Source organism: Agelaius tricolor, unplaced genomic scaffold, assembly GCF_023055355.1.
Source record: "Agelaius tricolor isolate 1412-34295 unplaced genomic scaffold, bAgeTri1.0.p SCAF_1, whole genome shotgun sequence".
Classification (NCBI taxonomy): domain Eukaryota; kingdom Metazoa; phylum Chordata; class Aves; order Passeriformes; family Icteridae; genus Agelaius; species Agelaius tricolor.
In genome coordinates, this window is record NW_027269261.1 from 20,369,681 (window position 1) to 20,389,837 (window position 20,157).

Below are 20,157 nucleotides of genomic sequence, written 5' to 3' on the forward strand. Positions count from 1 at the left end.
ATTTAACTACCAACTCCAAAAGCTCATTTTTTTATATCTTACTTATCCTAACAGCAACAGGTTTTTGGCTACAGAAGTACTCCAGGATCCTCAATAAAGTGCAGTTTTAAGATTCCTAGAAATCTAGCAGTTCTGCCTAAAATCCTCTGGAAAAGGCATAGGTGTCTTAAATTATGTGACCTACCAATCCATGGTACCAAATTATTATTTAAATATGAGAAAGCATACTTGGCACTTGTCTCTCTTTCTGAGGCTCACAGAGAAAGCTGACAGGGTAAGTTTACATCCAGAAAATTCAAATTACAGGTAAGTAAGTTAAAAAGCATAATGTATTTCCTCTCCATATCTTTGAAGACAAGTAAAAAAAGATGGGTTGAAGATAACATAGTAAATTAAACATCAAGTGAGAGACAACATTACAAAAATGAGGGCTTTATTGTTACAAAAATTCTAAGGAGCTGTCTGAAAGGCTTTGGCACTAATTGAAAATAGACTACAGAATCAATTGCTTCTGCAGTCAATGATGAGGAACACTTTAATTGAATTATAAGACAATATATACATTCTTCAAAACACTTTGACACTTGAGAAAATGGTCAGTACCTGGACTTAACATTATCAAAAAGGAACTGACAGGTGGAGGCTGAGAGATTTCTCCTGATATTACTGTGACAAAGAACAATTTATTTCAAGCCCACTCCATGGAAATAGCTACACCTCAAAACTTTTAAGAAGCCAAGTACTTGCCATGTTAGAAAACACACTCCAGAAATGGTACTGTAATCTAGAATAAGATAGACAATCTTACTTTTTCCCATACTGCCTTCTCAGACATATTTACAGAATAGCTAAACATTGGATTAGATCACCAGCAACAAGTAAGTACTCTTTCATTTCACTCTTCATTAGGGTTATAAAAAATCAAGCTGCACAAATGATTCGTGAATGCACATATTGCCAAAGAAGTGATTTTTATCGCTTTCTATTTTCTGACGTGTCTTGGAGACCTGGAGGTTTTAATGATGACTGTGAAATTAAATCTGCTGATAGAACAGCTAGTCAAACTTGGATCAAAGCCATACTCTGCAGGGCCACTCACTACTAATGCCAACAATGGAAAGAATAATTTGGTGTTGATCCTGCAAGTGTGTGAAATTCCTGATTTATAAACTCAACAATGTTTACGTAAACTATGATGCTTATTAAAGGTAGACTCAGGCCTTAGTTTGCTACCTTTAAGTCAGTGTTTATTCAGTAGCCAAAAAAGCTGAACTAACTGCCTTGATTACATAAGAACCTCAAGCCAGTACTTTGCCATTGCTTTGTTAGTTTTGTGATACTGCTTTCTTTACTCAGTTCTGTGCCTAGGGAAAAAATTTAAGTGGTGCCATTCATCAGTAAATGGACCAATACATCCCAAAATCTTATCTCTACTTGCACACCTGACATGTAGCAAAGTTCCTGTACTATAGTTTTTAAAGGCCAGTGTGTAGATAACCTCAGGCAAAGAACTGCAAGTTAATCACACAGTTGGGCGACTGACATCATCCATAAATTCTTCAGATATAATGGCACCAGCATGCTAATTTATGTGAACTGATGTCCATTTGCTTATCATGGACTAGAAACTGTTTCACATAAAACAAAATTCTAATGCATCATATGGAGTTATAGCCTATGCTAATTGCTTCTGGCGTATTTCCCCTTGTAACCATTTAGCCAGCTCTTGGAGATGGTAAATGCAGCTTTAAGAATGTTTCAAAAGAAAGAATTTTCCCTTAAAATTAAATACACTAACTGCCCTGAGAAGTAATGAAATTTACTCTCATGCATATATGTATAAATTAAACCATCCAACTAATCTATATTGAGATGGAATACAGTATATATTGGTACTTAAATAAAAATGGATGCTACAGATGAGGATTTATTACTAAAATCTAAATAACAAAATATAGTCAAATAAATATTTAAGAGCAAGGTTCTTACTTGCTTCATTAAGAACTTCCTATATCTTTTAGGCAAAAGAGAACTCAGGACTAATGAACCCATTTCATCACTACACTGAAGCTAAACTGTACAAGTGTTAGAAGTCTGAGTATATCCTTGTGTAGACAGAGTTTAGGGTTCAAATTTGCTCTTTTTCATCTCTGAAGGGATTCTTTCAAGCACCTCTCAACATAACTCCTAGAAACTTTACTGGGGACACAGCACCCATCAGACCTAGTGGTTCTGTAGCAGTGGGAAGTAATAGGAATGCTGCAGGAATTTAGCCAATCTGGGAGCTAAAGCTGAGAGTAATCTTCAGTTTGTACAAAGGCAGTGCCTTAAGTCTGTTAAGTCTAACAGAGCCATAACCAGTCTGTTAAGTGAGTGGAAACTCACACATAATATGACTATTATTATTTAATTATATTTTAGGTCAATTTCTGTTAAACCAATTTCTGTTAAACTTAATTACATCCCTCTATGGCTTTAAACCGGGGCAGCTTCTATTAAGTTTACTTTCTCCTGGGGTTTTCACACTAAAGACAAATGATAAAGGTCTGGCTACCAAATGAGGGCAGCTATTAAATAAGGACAGTTTGTATTAAAGCTGAATGGTAAAGATGTGGCTACTGGTTGAGAAAACCACTTAGTACAATAAGTGTCCTTTATTTAAAAAAAAATAGTGTAAAGAAGGAATGAGAAGAAAATAAACTTTGGTCAATAACTCGTATTCTTACAAGAAACTTAACAGAATGTCCATAGTTTCATGAGAACTTCCTCTGAAGTTTCTCCTAGAAATGAGTGAGGGATGATTTGATTTGGGCTCCTCCTTAATGAAAAAGGAGAAAAATAGGTACAAATCCTGGCTCTGGAGTCCAAAAGATGGAAGGACTTGCAATGTGATTTTAGATAAGTGTTAACAAATAAAAATTCTGCCAGTGTTACTCTAGAATAGATAAGACAGAAAACTGTACAGTGTAGTTCAACTCAAAATTACATTACAATTCTAGAAAGAACAAATTGTAAACAAATTTTTGAAATTAAAAATACCTTATGCTTTCTTTGTGCAAGAGGCAGGGCCAGTTTCATGTATTCATGTGCATTATGTTATGTTCCACATTATGCTGCTTTATGGAGTTCTAGAGATGTGAAAACCTCAAAGGCAGTCTAATCTGAGTGCACAAGTGTATCAATCTCTCTGTCCATCAACAAGTAAATTTCCATAATGTTGATGTTGTAATAAAACCCAGCCATTTCATAAATGCATTCCTTCTATTTCTGACAATTCCTCATGTTTTTTACAATGCACAGTTGTAATAATTTTTATATGCAAAAATGTTTATGAACAGTGAGGTTATACTTGTCCAGAGCCAATGTGATGGCTAATGAAAATATGAGGAGAATCTTTCTTTCACCCGGCTCAATATTCCACATAAGAAACACAGTGGGCCACCTTGGAGCCAAAGTAGTTGGCAGCAACTTAGCCCAATGACAGGAAAAATCTGTTTGGCTGAGGGCCTACACCTAATCCTCACTAAACATCTGTTAGATTTCATAAGAAGAATGTTGAAGGTGATATACATATTAGTTTTCAAATGTACCCCAGTGAAGGGATTACTGCAGTGATTCTTGATTGCACTTGGCAACTCATGCATTTTAAAAATTGAAACAATAATAAGATCCGTTTGTCCAAATTAGCTCAACAATAAATTTTTAACTTTTTTAAACTGAAAAGATGGATTTTTTTACCTGAAAGACATGTATTTCTGTGAACTCTGGAATACAGGACTGAAATTAGCAAAATATCAATATATCAGTTGCCAGATAAGAGCTCACACAGACCAACTTTGACATATTTTGATGTACCTGAAGTGGTACTGCTCATCTTACCTGTTAAAGAGCACAAAAGTATTTCTTGATTCAAATATCTATGCAGTATGTAAGCTTTATGGTTTTCAATGGTTTTTAACCTAAACTAAATACTAGGGAATTTGATCAACATGTCAAATTACTGAAAACCAAATATTTTTGTAGTCTTCCAAAGTAAGGTATACCCAGAAGAGATCTATAGTGGGTGTGGAGAAATAAAATACAAAGCTCCAGCCAATCCATGCTCACAGTGAAGGAGGAATACCACTTGCTACCTTGTTTTGTTGGCACACATCAAAGTAACAAGTTATGAGCCATGGTCTAGGTTTAGGCAGGGAATGAAGAGTGATAGAACGATTATGGACAGAGAAGCAAGTTCTGATTTTGCAGTTCTTCCAGTGATACGGATTTTAAACCAGAGAAGTTATGGCTTCACTTATTTTCCAAGATTTAGTCTAGTCTTCCTAGGATTCTACCTTTTCAAGAAGAGAGAATATTTCAAGGATTTCAGATCAAGACACCATTGAAGCTATAACAGAATGTTTAAGTCTGGCTTTGCTGAGTTGTGACCTAACTTTCTGCACAGAATACACTTAAATGAATAATAATGAGAGATCAGAGATAGGTGACTATCAGTATGGTTCATTATAGGTAACAATGTAATGCACAAGAAATAATGTTATGAAAAAGAGGATATAGTACCAGCTGTACTGTGGAAGAATAATATACTTATTAACCAGCATAAAAGAAGCTGGATAATCCTGTTTTTTTTCATGTATAACTTGCATATGCTGCTCTATGTAGCAGTCTTTGCCATGTGATTTAGACAAGATTTCTAGAAATACTGGTTTATGAGACTCCCTTATATTTCTGTGCTTGAGAAAGCAAAGATTTGTCTGAGATGTTCTGAATGGCAAACCCTGCATGGATTTTGTCCAATAGCTTTCATTTACACTGAGACAGTAATGATCTTGGTCACCCAGCATTTCATCTGTTTGTTTCCACTGTTATCTGAGTAATGGTCATGGATCAGGATATCAAATCCACTAGAGGGAAATAATTACCTCTATTTTAGAGAGGTTTCAGCTTAAGTACAGGGAAAGACAACAGATGTATAGGAGAAATAGAGTAAGAACATAGAGTAAGAAAAGTTCTAGACAGAAACCTGACAAGCTATTGGTTCTCTTCTGTAACTATGAAAAGGATCTGCTTTATTGTATCCACACCAGTATCTTTCCCAATTAATATTCATAGTATGGCTCATGAAACTTAAATCCAGATTTGCCCTTGCATTCATTGTCAATAATCCATATTCAAAACAAATTATAAAAAGAAAATTTTGGTTAGCTTGTGTATACTAAGGAAAAATAATCTAGTTCAACAAACCCTATTTAAGGCATAATAACTTACAAGTTCTGAGCATAGGTGAAGAGCCAAATCTATTTTTCTTAAACTAGTACAAACCCAGAACACACCTAATGAATTCAAAGAAATTATTCTGAATTCATAACAGTGTAAATGAGAACAGAATGTGGTGCAACATGAATAGGCATAGGATAAAGAGAGTGATAACTGATAAATATATTTGATAATGGAGGGGAACCTACACTTAAAGAAATAGTTTAATTAGTGCCACAAACTTTCTGCAAATAAAAGAATAGTAAATGAATGCTTTACCACATGGAGCTTTTATGTTTACCTGACAAGCTCGTTATTCACAGAAACAGCATTCAGGTATTTCTTCAGTGCATAAAAATTATGGATATACTTGCGAACGTAATAGCCTCGCCACGTTTTCTGGATCTGGAGGAAATAAATACTTTCTTAGTATATTTAGAATCAAAATTTTGCATGCATATTAGATATATGTACTAGATCCCAAGTACCTCTTTCCTTAAAAGTGATACCAAGTAGAAACACTGATAAATTTCAATGAAGAAATTAGTGTAGGTTGTAACATATTGTAGCACTGAGTCACGTCTCTACCAACATCTACTGCTACACTTTCACCTTTGTGCTCTGCAAAGGTCTAAACTGAATAAAGGCCTTCCCAGGAACTCAATGAATCAGACTTCCTGGAAAGTTCATTTATAAATTGCAGTTCTTTCATCTCCAATGTAAAATGATTCATGTCTATTTGTTCCACTTTAGTTTCATTCTTCTCAAGAAATACTATTCTCTTGCATAACAGAAAAAGCCTAACCTAGAGAAAGCCTAACCTGGAGAAGAAAAGCTCTTTATCTGTAGCTAGTTATAAAGTTGTAGTATGAATAGAAATTAGGCAGCATCGTCCAACAAAAAGGGTTAATATTTTGGTGCATTTTGAAAAGCGTCATTTGGAAAAAAAAAAAAAAGACAAAGAAAAAATAAAAGAGGAGAAAAAAAATACTTAGTCTACCCAACTTTCCCCAAGAACAGATTTAAACTGAAGGTTTAAATGTTTTTAAACCTTCTGATACTTGAAAATTCTAATCATGATGTTTCTGAAATCATTACCTGTTTACCAGCTATGTGCTTTTTGGCATGGCAAAGTGAGCATTAAGAATGGACAATTAAGCATTGGAATGGGCTGCCCAGGGAGGTGCTGGAGCCACCATCCCTGAAAGACTTTGAGAAACAAATGAACATGGCACTTAGTGCCATGGTCTAGCTGACAAGGTGGTGATCAGTCAAAGGTTGGACTCAATGACTTTAGAGGCCTTTCACAACCTAAATGATTCTGTTATTCTGTAAAAAAACAAAGGAGTTCAGGACAGGTGGGCATGCCTCAAAACAGAGATCTTGAGGGCACAGGAACAGACTGTCCCTGAGTGCCGAAAGATCAGTCATTGGGGTAAATGTCCAGCCTGGCTGGGCAAGGAGGTTTTGCAGGTACTTAGGAATAAAAAGAGGATGTATCAGCGTTGGAAGGAGGGTCAGGTCTCTAAGGAAGTATTCAAGAAGGCTGCTGGAGCATGCAGAAAAAAAATTAGGGAGACCAAAGCTCATTTTGAACTTAGAATGGTGACTTCTGCAAAGGATAATAAAAAATGTTTTTACAAATACCTTAATGCTAGAAGGAAGGGTAAGACCAGCCTTTGTTCTTTATTGGACAAGGGAGGGAAGTTAGCATCTGCAGATGAGGAGAAGGCAGAAGTGCTTAATGCCTACTTTGCCTCAGTTTTTAGTGGGAAGATGACTTGCCCTCAAGACACCTGCCTGCCTGGAATGGTTGATGGTGTCAGGGAGCAGAATGGTCCCCCCATTATCCAAGAAGAGGCAGTCAAAGAACTACTGAAATGCTTGGATGTTCATAAATCTATAGGACCAGACGGGATCCACCCCAGGGTATTGAGAGAGCTGGCAAATGAGTTTGCAAAGCCACTCTCCATCATTTACCAACAGTCCTGGCTCACTGGTGAGGTTCCGGATGACTGGAAGCTGGCCAATGTGATACCCATTCACAAAAAGGGTGCAAAGGAGGATCCTGGTAATTATAGACCAGTCAGGCTGACCTCAGTACCTGGCAAGTTAATGGAACAGTTTATATTAAGTGCCATCACACAGAATTTACAGGATGGCCAGGGTATCAGACCCAGTCATCATGGGTTTAGGAGGGGTAGGTCATGTTTTACCAACCTGGTCACCTTTTATGACCAGATAACCCACCGAGTGGATGCAGGGAAGGCTGTAGATGTTGTTTATTTGGATTTCAGCAAGGCCTGTGACATTGTCTCCCACAGCATACTCCTAGACAAGCTGGCAGCCCGTGGCTTGGACAGGAGCACTCTTTGCTGGGTTAGGAACTGGCTGGATGGCCAGACCCAGAGAGTGGTGGTGAATGGTGCTGCATCCAGCTGGCAGCCAGTCATCAGTGGTGTCCCTCAGGGGTCTGTGCTGGGGCCAGTTCTGTTTAATATTTTTATTGATGACATGGATGAGGGTTTAGAGTCTTTCATTAGCAAATTTGCAGATGACACTAAGCTGGGAGTGTGTGTCGATCTGTTAGAGGGACAGAGGGCTTTGCAGAAGGACTCAGAACGGTTGGATGGATGGGCAGAATCTGATGGGATGAAGTTCAATAAGTCCAAGTGCCGAGTCCTGCACTTCGGCCACAATAACCCCCTGCAACATTATAGGCTGGGGACGGTGTGGCTGGACAGTGCTCAGGAGGAAAGGGACCTGGGCATGCTGGTTGACAGTCGGCTGAACATGAGCCAGCAGTGTGCCCAGGTGGCCAAGAAGGCCAATGGCATCCTGGCTAGTATCAGGAATAGTGTGGCCAGCAGGAGCAAGGAGGTGATTCTTCCCCGGTACTTGGCACTGGTGAGGCCACATCTTGAGTATTGTGTCCAGTTCTGGGCCCCTGAGTTTAGGAGCGACGTTGAGATGCTTGAGCGTGTCCAAAGGAGAGCAACGAGGCTGGTGAGGGGCTTGGAACACAAGCCATATGAAGAACGACTGAGGGAGCTGGGGTTGTTCAGCCTGGAGAAAAGGAGACTCAGAGGTGACCTTATCACTCTCTTCAACTTCCTGAAGGGTGACTGTGGTGAGCTGGGGGTCGGTCTCTTTCTCCGGGCAACAACAGACAGAACAAGAGGACACAGTCTCAAGCTGTGCCAAGGGAGATACAGGCTAGAATTAAGGAGGAAGTTTTTCACAGAAAGAGTGGTCAAATACTGGAATCATCTACCCAGGGAGGTGGTGGAGTCACCATCCCTTGATGTGTTTAAAAAAAGACTGGATGGTGCCATGATCTAGTTAAGGTGTTAGAACATGGGTTGGACTCGATGATCTTAAAGGTCTCTTCCAACCTAGAAATTCTGTGATTCTGTGAATTAGGTAAAAAGCTAGCAGGACTGCCATTAGCTGAGTTATATTTATCCCTGTGCCATGACATGTAGAGCTGAAAGATGTAGGCTGCTCTTGCTCCTGATTCTCCTCGCCATAAGAGGTCAGTGTACTCTGGATGTCTGCATCTGAAAAACAGACTAACCATCTTTTCCTCTCTTCTCAGGGTCTAGCTCCTCCATATTTAAATCCTTCCATCCTTGAACTTATTATTAATTTTCCTGCAAAATATTCTTTACTTCATTGCATTTTGTCTCCTTTTTTCTCAATATTTTTCTACTTTAATATCCCAATTTCTATCTTCTAGTCTGCAGTAGCTTCATTTGCTACAATATCCATCTCTTTGACCTTTATAGCTTTGAAATCTTAAAAGACATAACAGCTGAAAGGCAGAATCTACATTTAAAAAGCAAGAAGTTGGAGGTTTTACTATCCAGAAGCAAGTATCATCTCTATCTCCTTATCTAAATGAATAGAAAAGTAAAATGTTGCAATGTATTAAGAGCTCTCCTTTTCCTGTGAGCCCCTAGCTACCAGACTTTTCAAGAAATTATACACTTCATTGTATCTATAAGGAACATTTTTTTTTAAATCAACCTTTCTCTTTCCAGAACCAAGGGATGACTTTTTAAGTGGAGTGAAACCCGTGTTTGTGCTATTTGGCTTTTTTTCTTAGCCTACCTCTTTCTAAATAAGTACCTAAAAAAAAAATAAATAAAAAGGGGAAGGCCATGTCATGGCTTTTGTGTTTGATTCAGGAAGAAGGCAAATTTAAAAAAGCTGCCAATTGCCCAGATTATCAGTAACCATTACACTCAGTAATTTCAGAATATTTATCATCAAGTCTTGGGAGTGCTCTTCAGTAACAGGCAAAACTCTCTCTGCTACTAGGAGTTCCAGCACAGTCTAATTCTGTACCACTGTGACAACTGACAAAAGTATGCAATTTTTCCACCTCCAGACTTTTACCGGAGCCATCTAAAATGACACCAACTAAAGCAGGGCTGAAAATTTCATACTTAGGCACCATTTTGCATTCTCAAACCCCCAAACACTATCCTTCAAAGTAAAAACCAACATTTGGCCTCAACTGATGGCACCTTGCGGTACAGTTATAATTATCCTTTTATGCAAGATTTAACAAGAGAATAAGAATCACAGAAAAGCTCTCAGTAATTCTTTATGTGTTAGTTATTAAGAATAACAAAATATTAACTTCCAGTGTTAAAATGTTCTTCTATTTCCCCTTTGTGCATCAGCATGGAATTTCCTCCCTTTCCAAATAAGACTTAAAACAAATTTCAAAAGTTGTATTTTTTTTACCTATGTGTTGTTATTTGTTTATGATTGGCTTTGTTTGGTTTGGGGGTTTTTTTTGGTTGCTTTTTGTTGTTGTTGTTGTTGTTGTTGTTTTGCTTTGCTTTGCTTTGCTTTGCTTTTGGGTTTTTATGGTTTTGGTTTTTGGGCTTTTTTGGGATTTTTTTTTAAGTGAAAAGGGTTTGGACCTCTACATATTGTTATAATATGAACAAATAAGAGTTCTGGGAACAAGAAAGGTTCTGGACATGCTGCTTTGCACTAGGTGATAGTAAATTTCATATTCTTTGCAACACTACTTTCTCATACACAAGCTTATTGGGTTAAAAAGGAATAGAGAAAGAGCAGAGAATGAGTATGCCTTCAGAGATCTGGGATTAAGCAAAATCCTTTGCATGCGAATAAGGATCTTAGCTTTATTTTTTTGTTTGGCTTCAAAATTTCTCAACAAGAGCAACTTGGCTCCCATATAGCCATGTGCTCATTAATGCAGGATTATGGTCCCTTTGAAACTCTTTCTGACAGTCTTCACCTCACAGTTATAAATGCAGAACTGGATATTTCTGGGTTAAAGGATCAAAACTCAAACTGAAAGACAAAAGGCTCAAATAGTATAAAGCTATAATTACCTCCAATGGGCTCCGTTTACCAATTAAATGCTGCACTCTACCTTTATTTACACCACTCTCTGTTTAGAATGAACTCACTGATTTCAACTGAATGAAACCTAAGTAAGAAAAACTGCATTGTGTCTCAGATTATTTTATGCCTGACTTCTGTTTCCCTAATACTGTTTGTGAGTAATCCCAAAACTGAAGATTAATCTTTTTAGAAAAGACCATTTTTAAAAAGCCTTCTGATGATGCTCATATTTTCAATTTGAGAGTCCTAAATTTTTGCTTTTATAAAAAAGTATAATGTTATGACTGCATTTCTTTTTAATTCCAAGGTGAACATTTAAAAAATTCTTGAAAAAGAAGAGACAAGTGTGTGTATGCCCTTCAAAGTAATTAGCAAGTTTCAATAGTGATTGGTACAAAACAATTATTGTCATTGATCAGCACTGAACAGATAATTTTAAACAAAGTCATTGTGTGCTCAGCAGATTACAGCTTGTTAACGGGCAAGTTCTAAATGACCTCTTAAGCTAGTCAAATCAATGATGCATATTCCTCATTAAGTAACATCAAAATGTAAGTGGTCTTATAAATAATGTTTATTTTAAGCACTAAAACAAATGGCAAAACCTTGATAAATCAAAAGCCATCTGCTCGTGGAATTTTTTTTTGCCATAGGATTACTTCTGTTGCTGAAAATTTACAGGAACCTTAAATCTTCTAAGAGAGAGAATCATATTTTGCCTCAAAACTGAAAACGATTTAAACAAGATCTCTAATTTAATTTTAAAAGGTTAAACTGATAGCTCTGATTACAACCAAATGCAATCCAGAAGGACAAGATATGTAGACTGGCTTCAAAACCATGAGCATGTGTATGCTCTCGATACTTCAAATACCAAAATTGAAACTGCCTTTCTAAAGAGTGACTATAAACTGAAATAAATAGTCAATAACACCATAAGACAAAACAAAGTGCTTAAATAGAAGAACATACACAGTTATATTTTTAGAACACTGAGTTATATTAATAATGAATCAAGCTCATGATGAGTGAATATAAGGAACTGTTGGCTTAGGAAGCCTGAAGTTTGAGCATACATGATCTGTGCAGAAATGCAACAGGCCTGATTTGCTATTGGACCTTGATTAGCTCTTCAAGAAATACAGGACAGAACAAAACACAAAAGCATTCAGTGCTTCAGACTGGTAGCATTTAAAGTCTCCTCTGCAGATATGGCTGCACTAGATTTAGATAGAGGAAAATCAGATTCTGACATTTGCAACTAAATAAAGATCTGTTCTATTGTTTTCTATTGATTTAAATTTCCATTAAAGAAAAGGACATGACTGAAAAAATGGTACTTTGAAGATTTATATCACCTAATGATTCAACATTATATTTCCATTACAAATGAATGGGAACACATTCAATTTCTTTTAAAAATGAAAGTCCAAATGCAAAACTCCACTTGACTAGAATACATAATTACCTCTGAAATTTGGTCTTCAAATATCTTCTGGAAGTACAGAGGCAACTTTTAAGAGCTGGCTTACATCTTACGTTTTCTCACTGATCTCAGCTGCATGAGTAAATAGCATTTATCTACTGTGGAATATTTTCAAACTAGCTAAGTAAGGAATGAACTATAACAACAACAAAAAGGTACATTTGTGAGGTATTAAACTGCTGTTAAATACCTTCAGCTCTTTAACATGCACCAAATATGATTCTACTTTGTGCATTTGAGAGAACTAGAACTAAGCAAAACACCTGATGAGTACAGGTCTCTTGACTCTGAGTCATTCTGGACTCAGAGAGGCCACAAAATTAAAATCCATCCCGACAATCTTCTTACTCTATATGAGCTTCCCTGTGTTAATCCCTGGGTTAATCTCCATTGTCACCATATTCCTACATTTGGTAGAATTCAAAAGGTAAGGTGCCCAGCTTAAAAGATACAGGCTTCTAAAGTAAAGCAGTTTTATATCACAAAATGAAAAAAAGAAGCAACATAAAGAGACCTAATCACAAAAATTATTTTATGTTTTCCCCATATTTGTTTTACATATTTGTTCAAGCGCAGTTTCAAAGTTCAGGAAAAAAAGCTACTTTCTAGTTATATATGTTTTGCAGTTTCACCCACAACAAACTTCATTGGCTGTCGATTCATTGAAGTTCAAGGTCTGTTTATACATTTCTTCATCTAGCAAAATTCACTCTTAATATCATCAATGAGTTCAGTTCCACCTCTGTGTTTAAGCAATGAAATTGTCCTGTGTTCTCTAACTCTTGAGATCCAATACAGCAAATACCATACACTAACAAGAGAAAAAGCACAGCCACTTCAACAAGCTTAAAAGCCCTGTAGTTTGTCAGAATTGAAAATATATGTCTACTTTTGCAGAACAAATGTTCTTACATTTGTAAGAACACTGGCAGATAGAATGTTGGGGGGTTTTATCAGTATCACACATGATAAGGTCCAATGGACATTTAAATGGGGCAAGACACATTGATATACCTCAAATTCAGCTACAGTTTTCAAATACAACCCTGACGACTTAGTGAAACTTTAATTTTTAACTATGTACTATTTCCTGCTGTTGCCATCAGCATATCAATCAAGTGTATATTATTCTGCTTTGCTCATTTTATTAAAAGCAAATTCGGAGCACAATTGACTTTTCATTTGTTTAACAAGTGAAGAAATATTTACCCTGACAGCCATTTCATTGTAGAATTTCTCCTTCTTAATAAAATATGCTCTCTGTGAATAAAAAAAAAAAAAAAGATGGCACATATTTCAGTTACACAAAGACAGTCCTGCTATTTTTACATATAAAAGATAAGAATCTTTATACATAATACATAATAAGAGTTCTAGGCTAAGAGAGAATAAAATCAAACTTTGTATTGAAGAGATAGGCTTCCTAATACATAATGCAGGCTTAACCAGAAAAATCTATGGTAGTCAAACTAGGAGCTAATGGAGATATATGATCATAAAATGCTCTCCGCTGAGTTTGATAATCAATGGTGCTCTACTGAGAGTAGAATAACAAAGCAGAAATATTCACAAGTGCTGGTGACATGTAGTATTGTATGATTTATTCACTGGGGTTCTTTTAGCCAAAACTCACAGAAACATAAAAGGAATTCATATTTCAAGATGTCTGGTTTAATGAAAAATTCAGAGAAATGCTGTCTTCAGTCGAAATCGTTCAAGGATACGGATGCAGTGATGGAGCAAAATTGTGCCTTCCAACCATCTGTACTAAATGTTATGTACTTAGCTGCCTCCCGAGTAATCGTTGGGAATTTTGTTTCATTTAATATGCATTTTAACATCATAAAATCATAAATACAATGATACCATGTTACAGTGAATCCCCTGATATAGAAAACATTTCCTGAAGTCCTGGTTTCCTTCCAATAAAGTAGAATTCCTCTCATAGTGAACGAATCCCCTATTATACTAAGCAATCACTTGGCAGCATAGGTTATTTTAATGGATACATCACTTTAAACTAAGCTTTCACATCTGTTCCGCCCTCTAATTACAAATGCAAAATGAACATAATTCACAATTGTATCATAAAAAGTAAAATATAAGTACTTTGAATGCAAGAGTATGTCCTTTATTTAGCACAACATGCAGCTTTTATGTGTTTCTCATGTTTTAGACACAAATCAAAGGCAAAAGTGCTTTCCCCTGATATAGTGATTTTCTCCCCCATGGCAAACAGGAATTCACTATAAAAGGGTTTCACTGTAATTAGTGTTATTTGAATTGCCTAGTCTGATCCAAGGCAAATTGTCTGTGGAGAGCAGCAGGACTGGATTATTTATCAACAGTCTGGGCAATTAAGAAACAGTTGGCTGCAATATGTTATTTACAAATGAACACAATGATGCTACTTCATTTTAAATTCTCTTTCTTCATTACATTAAGCAAGGCATAATTCCTGCAGTTTAATTAAGGTGCATTTTAAATGCTCACTTTAATATCATACCAATCTACTAATAATGGAAACAGTACAAAAGATATTTCTTGTATGAAAGAAAACTGCAGAATTGTTAAAGTTCGAAGAAGTTTCACACGTACGTGTGGATGTGCATACATACACATAGATATATACATATATATATATGTATGTATTCAAGGGAAAATCTACCCCAAATGTACAAATTAGAATAAATAATGGACTGTCTCTCTTCCCTTTATTCTCCATAGGTATTTACTGAGTGATACTAACTGTAGATAGCTATCCCTTGCTTGGTTAAATTGATACAATTTTGGGTTGCAGCTCATCTTTTCTTTCTTTGGAAGGGAACGTAAGAGTTACCACACTACCAAATAGATAAAATACGTTTTAATGGAAGCTTAAAATGTTCCTAAGCTTAAAAACATTCATCAGACTTCTGTCCATCAGTGATTAAACGAAACAATTTTACACCTTTTTGTTTATTCTTCTCATATTTGAAAGCTGTGAGCACTTAGGTCTGAATGCATCCCATTTCACTGAAGAACATAATAAATTCGACACCTTACATCATTAATGCTCTTTATATCATCCATACTGAGAGACAATGTGGGACCACTTTGACTCTGAGCTTGGCCAGGTATTGAAGAACTCCCCCTAGTACTTACAAAAACAGTCAATGGCAACTAAGGTCTGATCTTGCACACCCCACATTCCTCACAGTAAGGTGTGAGGAATCCAGGCCTTACCCAACCACCACTTAAGAGGGTCACCCAAAACAAGAAGGAAGTTACACATTCCTGCTTTTACTCAACTCTTGCTCTAAATCACAAGTCTCTCCAATGCAGAACTGCTCAAGCAACTGTCCTTCAACTTTATTCTTGCACCAAAAGCCAAAGGCTGTGTCACCATCTAGGTTCTTTTACAAATGTAATTGCCCTCTGTTTTCTAATCCTGATTCAAAAATTCCACTATTACAAATGATAGAGAAGGTGTCCATTGCTATTCACAAAAACAATGTGTCATAATTTAGTGTCATAATTTAGTGCTTCAACACAAGTCTACATTTATGTGCTGCATTAATAAGCAAAAGATTCTTTCCAGAACTGGGGCCTGCTTGTCCAGAAGACACTTTTCTTATGTTTAAGTGGAACTTCATGCAGTTCAGCCCATGCCCTATAGATTGCCCCTCATTTTTCACTAAGTGCCAATTCAAACGTGTCACTGCCTCGTTGACTCTCTGGAAAGAATTACTTTCCCATCTCATCCATGTGCCATCTCTACTTCTGAGCCAGGATGTCTTTGTCATGAATTCTGACATTAGTATACAGGCCTTCCTACCAGCTTACCTTAAGCATAGGTTTTCAAAATATATTTGAAGCCTTGTATACACAAACTTTTGTATACTTTCTCATTTTGCATTTAAAAACATGCTTGGGGAACATCTACAAATGTGCTCTGACTGGTGTCTTCTTTAGTTTTAAAGAGTTAATACAAAATGACAAATTCAAAGAATTTGAAGAATCAGGGATCTGACTGAGTTTGAGAATGAGATCGAGGTTGAGAGAAGGAAGCAATACGTGGTCTAAATTGTGAATGCGATCATAGTGTATTTTGGGGGGTTTTGTAGAGCAAATAGGTATTTGCCTAATTCCTATTGGACTGGAACTATTTAAAACTGGTTATTGACTTGAAGCTAAATCACTTATGGTGGTGCCAAACTACATAACATAAAATATTCACTTTTCTCAACTGCATCTCCTTCCAAAATAAACTGAAAATATGGCCATCATGCATACCAGCCTCATATAATAATGAAATGTTACAATTCCCCTTGCTTTAGCAAATGATTCCTTGGAATTGAGAAAATAGTATTAAAGAAACAATGATGCATAGTTTCTTTCATGTTCTGGTGTTTCCCTGGTTCTAAAATTCGTACCTTCCTGCAGGTCACGCAAACTTTCAGAATCCAACACAATCAATGTAACCAAGTTGTTAAGAAAACTGTAGGAGGGCAGTTCTTAATTTTAGCTTGAGATTAATTAGGAAACAAAGCTTTATATCAAATCACTTTTATTTACAATAGAAAGGCACATAACTTTAATCATATAAATGCCATCAGTAGTTGCATGTTTTTTTTAGGTTTTTTTACCAAATATATCTCTTAACAATCAAAGGAAGAGGCTCTGGAGGAGAAGCAAATGAAATACTAGTGGTGATGCACATATGGACAGCCAATCTGATGAGCCTCAGCCTTTGTTATTTTCCGCATCAGTACCATTCACATTTCACAATTTTGAATATAATCATTAAAATGATTTATTATCAAGCAATCATGGGTATTTTGTGCATATGCTTTGCCTTGTTTGCTGGCAGCAGATACCAATCCAATCATTATCAGCAGACAAATTTTAAAGTGACCAGTGTATTTAAGGAACTATCATGCCAAATGCATCATTGTCTTTCATAGTCAGGAGTCATTACAACAGTTACTAGCAAGAGTTCATTGCAAACATTGCCTGATCCTTTAACTTGAAAATTATATTAAGCTGCTGAGATTTTGCTTTTTACATATTCCGTTAATTGAATAAAGATAGTAAAATAACAAATATAAGGTATTAACTCACACTTCAAGTCCATCCCAAAATACACTGAATACAGCAGTCCAAAGGGAGTAGAATGTGCCTTTTTATCTCATACTTCTGTGGTACTCAGGTTGGCTTCCAATCAAGCTGTTCTATTTAGTCTTCTCCAATCAAAGTGATGGCAAAACAAAACAAAATGTAGTGTTTGAGAGGAAAAGATCATTTCCTGTGCTGATTGCTGTAAAATTTGTAAGCTTTCTAATGAGATTCTCTTCCTCTAGAGCCCTGGCTAGCACTGGATAAGTACTGGAATCCAGAAACTGGATGAATTCATCATCTGATTTAGAATGTGTGTATTAAGTTGCAGAATTTTTTGTCCTACATTGTTCCATGGACTTCAGATTTGGCAAGAATTTCAGTTATGTCTGTTTGAAGAACTAAATATTCGTAAGGCTTTATTGATTAAAGACATATTTATTTTACTTTTCAGAATTGTATTCAAGAACTGAAAGCTGAGGAGAGCTTTATGCTGTTAGCTCTCTCAGGTCTGTGATTACAGGCAATCTGCTTGATCACGTTGATTTCTTCCTTCCCTTGTTCCAGTGACTGCACAGATCCTTTCTTTTCATTAACAAATTTTAATATAGATTATCACGTCTCTCTTCTACAGAAGCTTTCCTAGATTAAACAAACCTTCCTTATACTCAGAATAATATTCAGCTGAAGTCCTACTTTTTTCAAAACAGATCCCAATGCAACCATGTAGCTATCTGCTCTGTATTCAAGAATTACTTTTAGAAGATGAGTGAAAACCTCAGACTGAAAGGTTGGCTCATCATTTATCAGTTAAGCCAGTTAGTAAGTTGGAAGAGAGAAAATCTTTACACAGATTATTGATAGACTTGGGGAAAAAATAAATGATCTTTCAGGCATGCGAGTCCTGATACTTGAAAACATAATTTAGTAGGGTGTATGAACTTTGGTTGGTATTATATGGTTTATTTTAGCTCCTTTTTTACTTCTTTAATCATATGTTTTGACTTAAATCAGCAATTTAACAAAATTAATCAAGAATAAATGACTAGCAAGTTTAACAGTATTGTAAAACATTAATATAAATTGATAAATTAGTGAAGTAAATCACATATTTTATGTTAAATTATTTTCTTCTTAGTCCCCTAAACCTGATAGCAGAGGTTTTAGCTTGTGTGCTATCACACACATTCGCTCTCTTCAGGTCCATCACAGGAATTAGATCAACTACAATCTGCTTTGTGCCTTAAGGCAAGACCTCAAATACTTCTAGGTTCATTAAGTAAGAAATTTAAACCACTAAAACATAAAATAGCAATGTGTAGACACATTGGCTTATTTTATTTTCAAAATTAAAAGTTCTGCCAGAAAAAAGAAAAAAAGGAAAAAAAAAAGAAAAAAAAAGAAGCAGCATCTTGTAAAACTCCAATCCTGCAATTAGTATCATGTGGGCAGACTTCTGCATGAGCAGTTCTCATTGCTGGTTTGGGGACCAACACTCCAGGGCAGCAAACACTTAAACACTGACTTATCTTGACTGTTAAGTGTAGGCTTGCTGAAATTAATAGTGCTTTTTATTGCAGTACAGTTAAGAGTGTGTCTGTGTGTATAAAAGATGGAGTTTCAGCTTTTTAATTTCATGATGAGTGAAGAAATTATTCATACGTATTCTACAAAAAACCAAACAAAATTTTAAAAAGTACTTTTCTACCTCCACTACTTCTATGAAGTTTTTTCTTCTTAGATAACCTCTCCACCACTTCTGTATCAAAGTCGCCATTTTGCTCAGATATCTAAAATGAGACATATTAACAAAGTAATTAGTTTTTCAGACTTCAGACCTATTAACTTTTAATGATAATAAAAATAACATACAGTGTACTATGCATCATACAAATGACCACTAGAAGCATACTTTATGCATATACATGAATATATACATATACATATGCACACACACACACACACACACACCCTTATATACATATATTTATTCATACATACATACTTTTGGTTTTGGAAAACATAGGTTACTGTAAACTTACCTGTATACTATTAGAAAAGTTTAATGAAAAAGTCTTACAAATTTAATTTGCATAATAAATTGTTTCATTTTCATGGTTTTAACCAACAAATCTGACCAGTTCAGAATTTTTTCTGTCACATGCAACATTTTCACATACCATTATACCATTATACTATTTCATTATACCATTTTTAACTATTTGACAAAAACTACTGACACTTGAATTTTTAGATACTTTTTCACTTTTAGACACCTTTTTGCTTTTATAAAATTACACCTAGCTTAATTGTGAATGTTTACTTTGTCCTTAATGAATTAATTTTTCTATAGACATATATGTTGCTACTAAAAATTTCATAATTGATGTCACATAAACTTTTGCAGAAAATTATTGAATCATTACTTTGGGAAATGGAAAAAGCTGTACAAAGGATCATTCATACCACCTAACTATGGACATCAAACTTATAGACTTGCACTGCACTCAGTGAAGGCAGTCTTTGGATAATTCAGAACACTGAGAATTGGCAAGATTGAGCCTGCGGTCCTAAGTAAGCCAGAGACAATCAAAGAATTATAGAATCAATCAAGGTTGGAAGAAATCTTCAAGATGATCTTGTCCAATTATCCACCCAACAGCACCATAATCACCCCTAAATCATATTCCCAAGTGCCACATACAGACACATCTTGAACTTCAGGAGATGGCCGTGACTCTGCCATCTTCCCAGGCAACTCATTCCAATGCCCAATAATTCTTTTATTCAAATTTTTTTCTAATATCTCATCTGAACCTCCTCTGATGCAGCTTAAGTACATTTCTTCTAAGTGCACATAATGACTGCTGCCTATCTTCCTACGGGGGAAATATTGGCCATTAAGTAGCAAACGTTATTTAAGCTAA

The 20,157-nt window shown here is 35.9% G+C and overlaps 1 protein-coding gene across 1 annotated transcript in view; it reads right to left on the bottom strand.

The window, feature by feature from the left end:
- The window catches only part of SPATA17 (spermatogenesis associated 17), an 89,555-nt gene that overhangs the window by 64,324 nt on the left and 5,074 nt on the right, over positions 1-20,157 (bottom strand). Inside the window, exons 3-5 of the mRNA XM_071425964.1 lie at positions 18,939-19,020; positions 13,343-13,393; positions 5,558-5,661 (exon numbers count right to left, since the gene is read on the bottom strand). Of these exons, the coding sequence (XP_071282065.1) occupies positions 5,558-5,661; positions 13,343-13,393; positions 18,939-19,020 (237 nt within the window). The remainder of the gene's footprint in view (positions 1-5,557; positions 5,662-13,342; positions 13,394-18,938; positions 19,021-20,157) is intronic.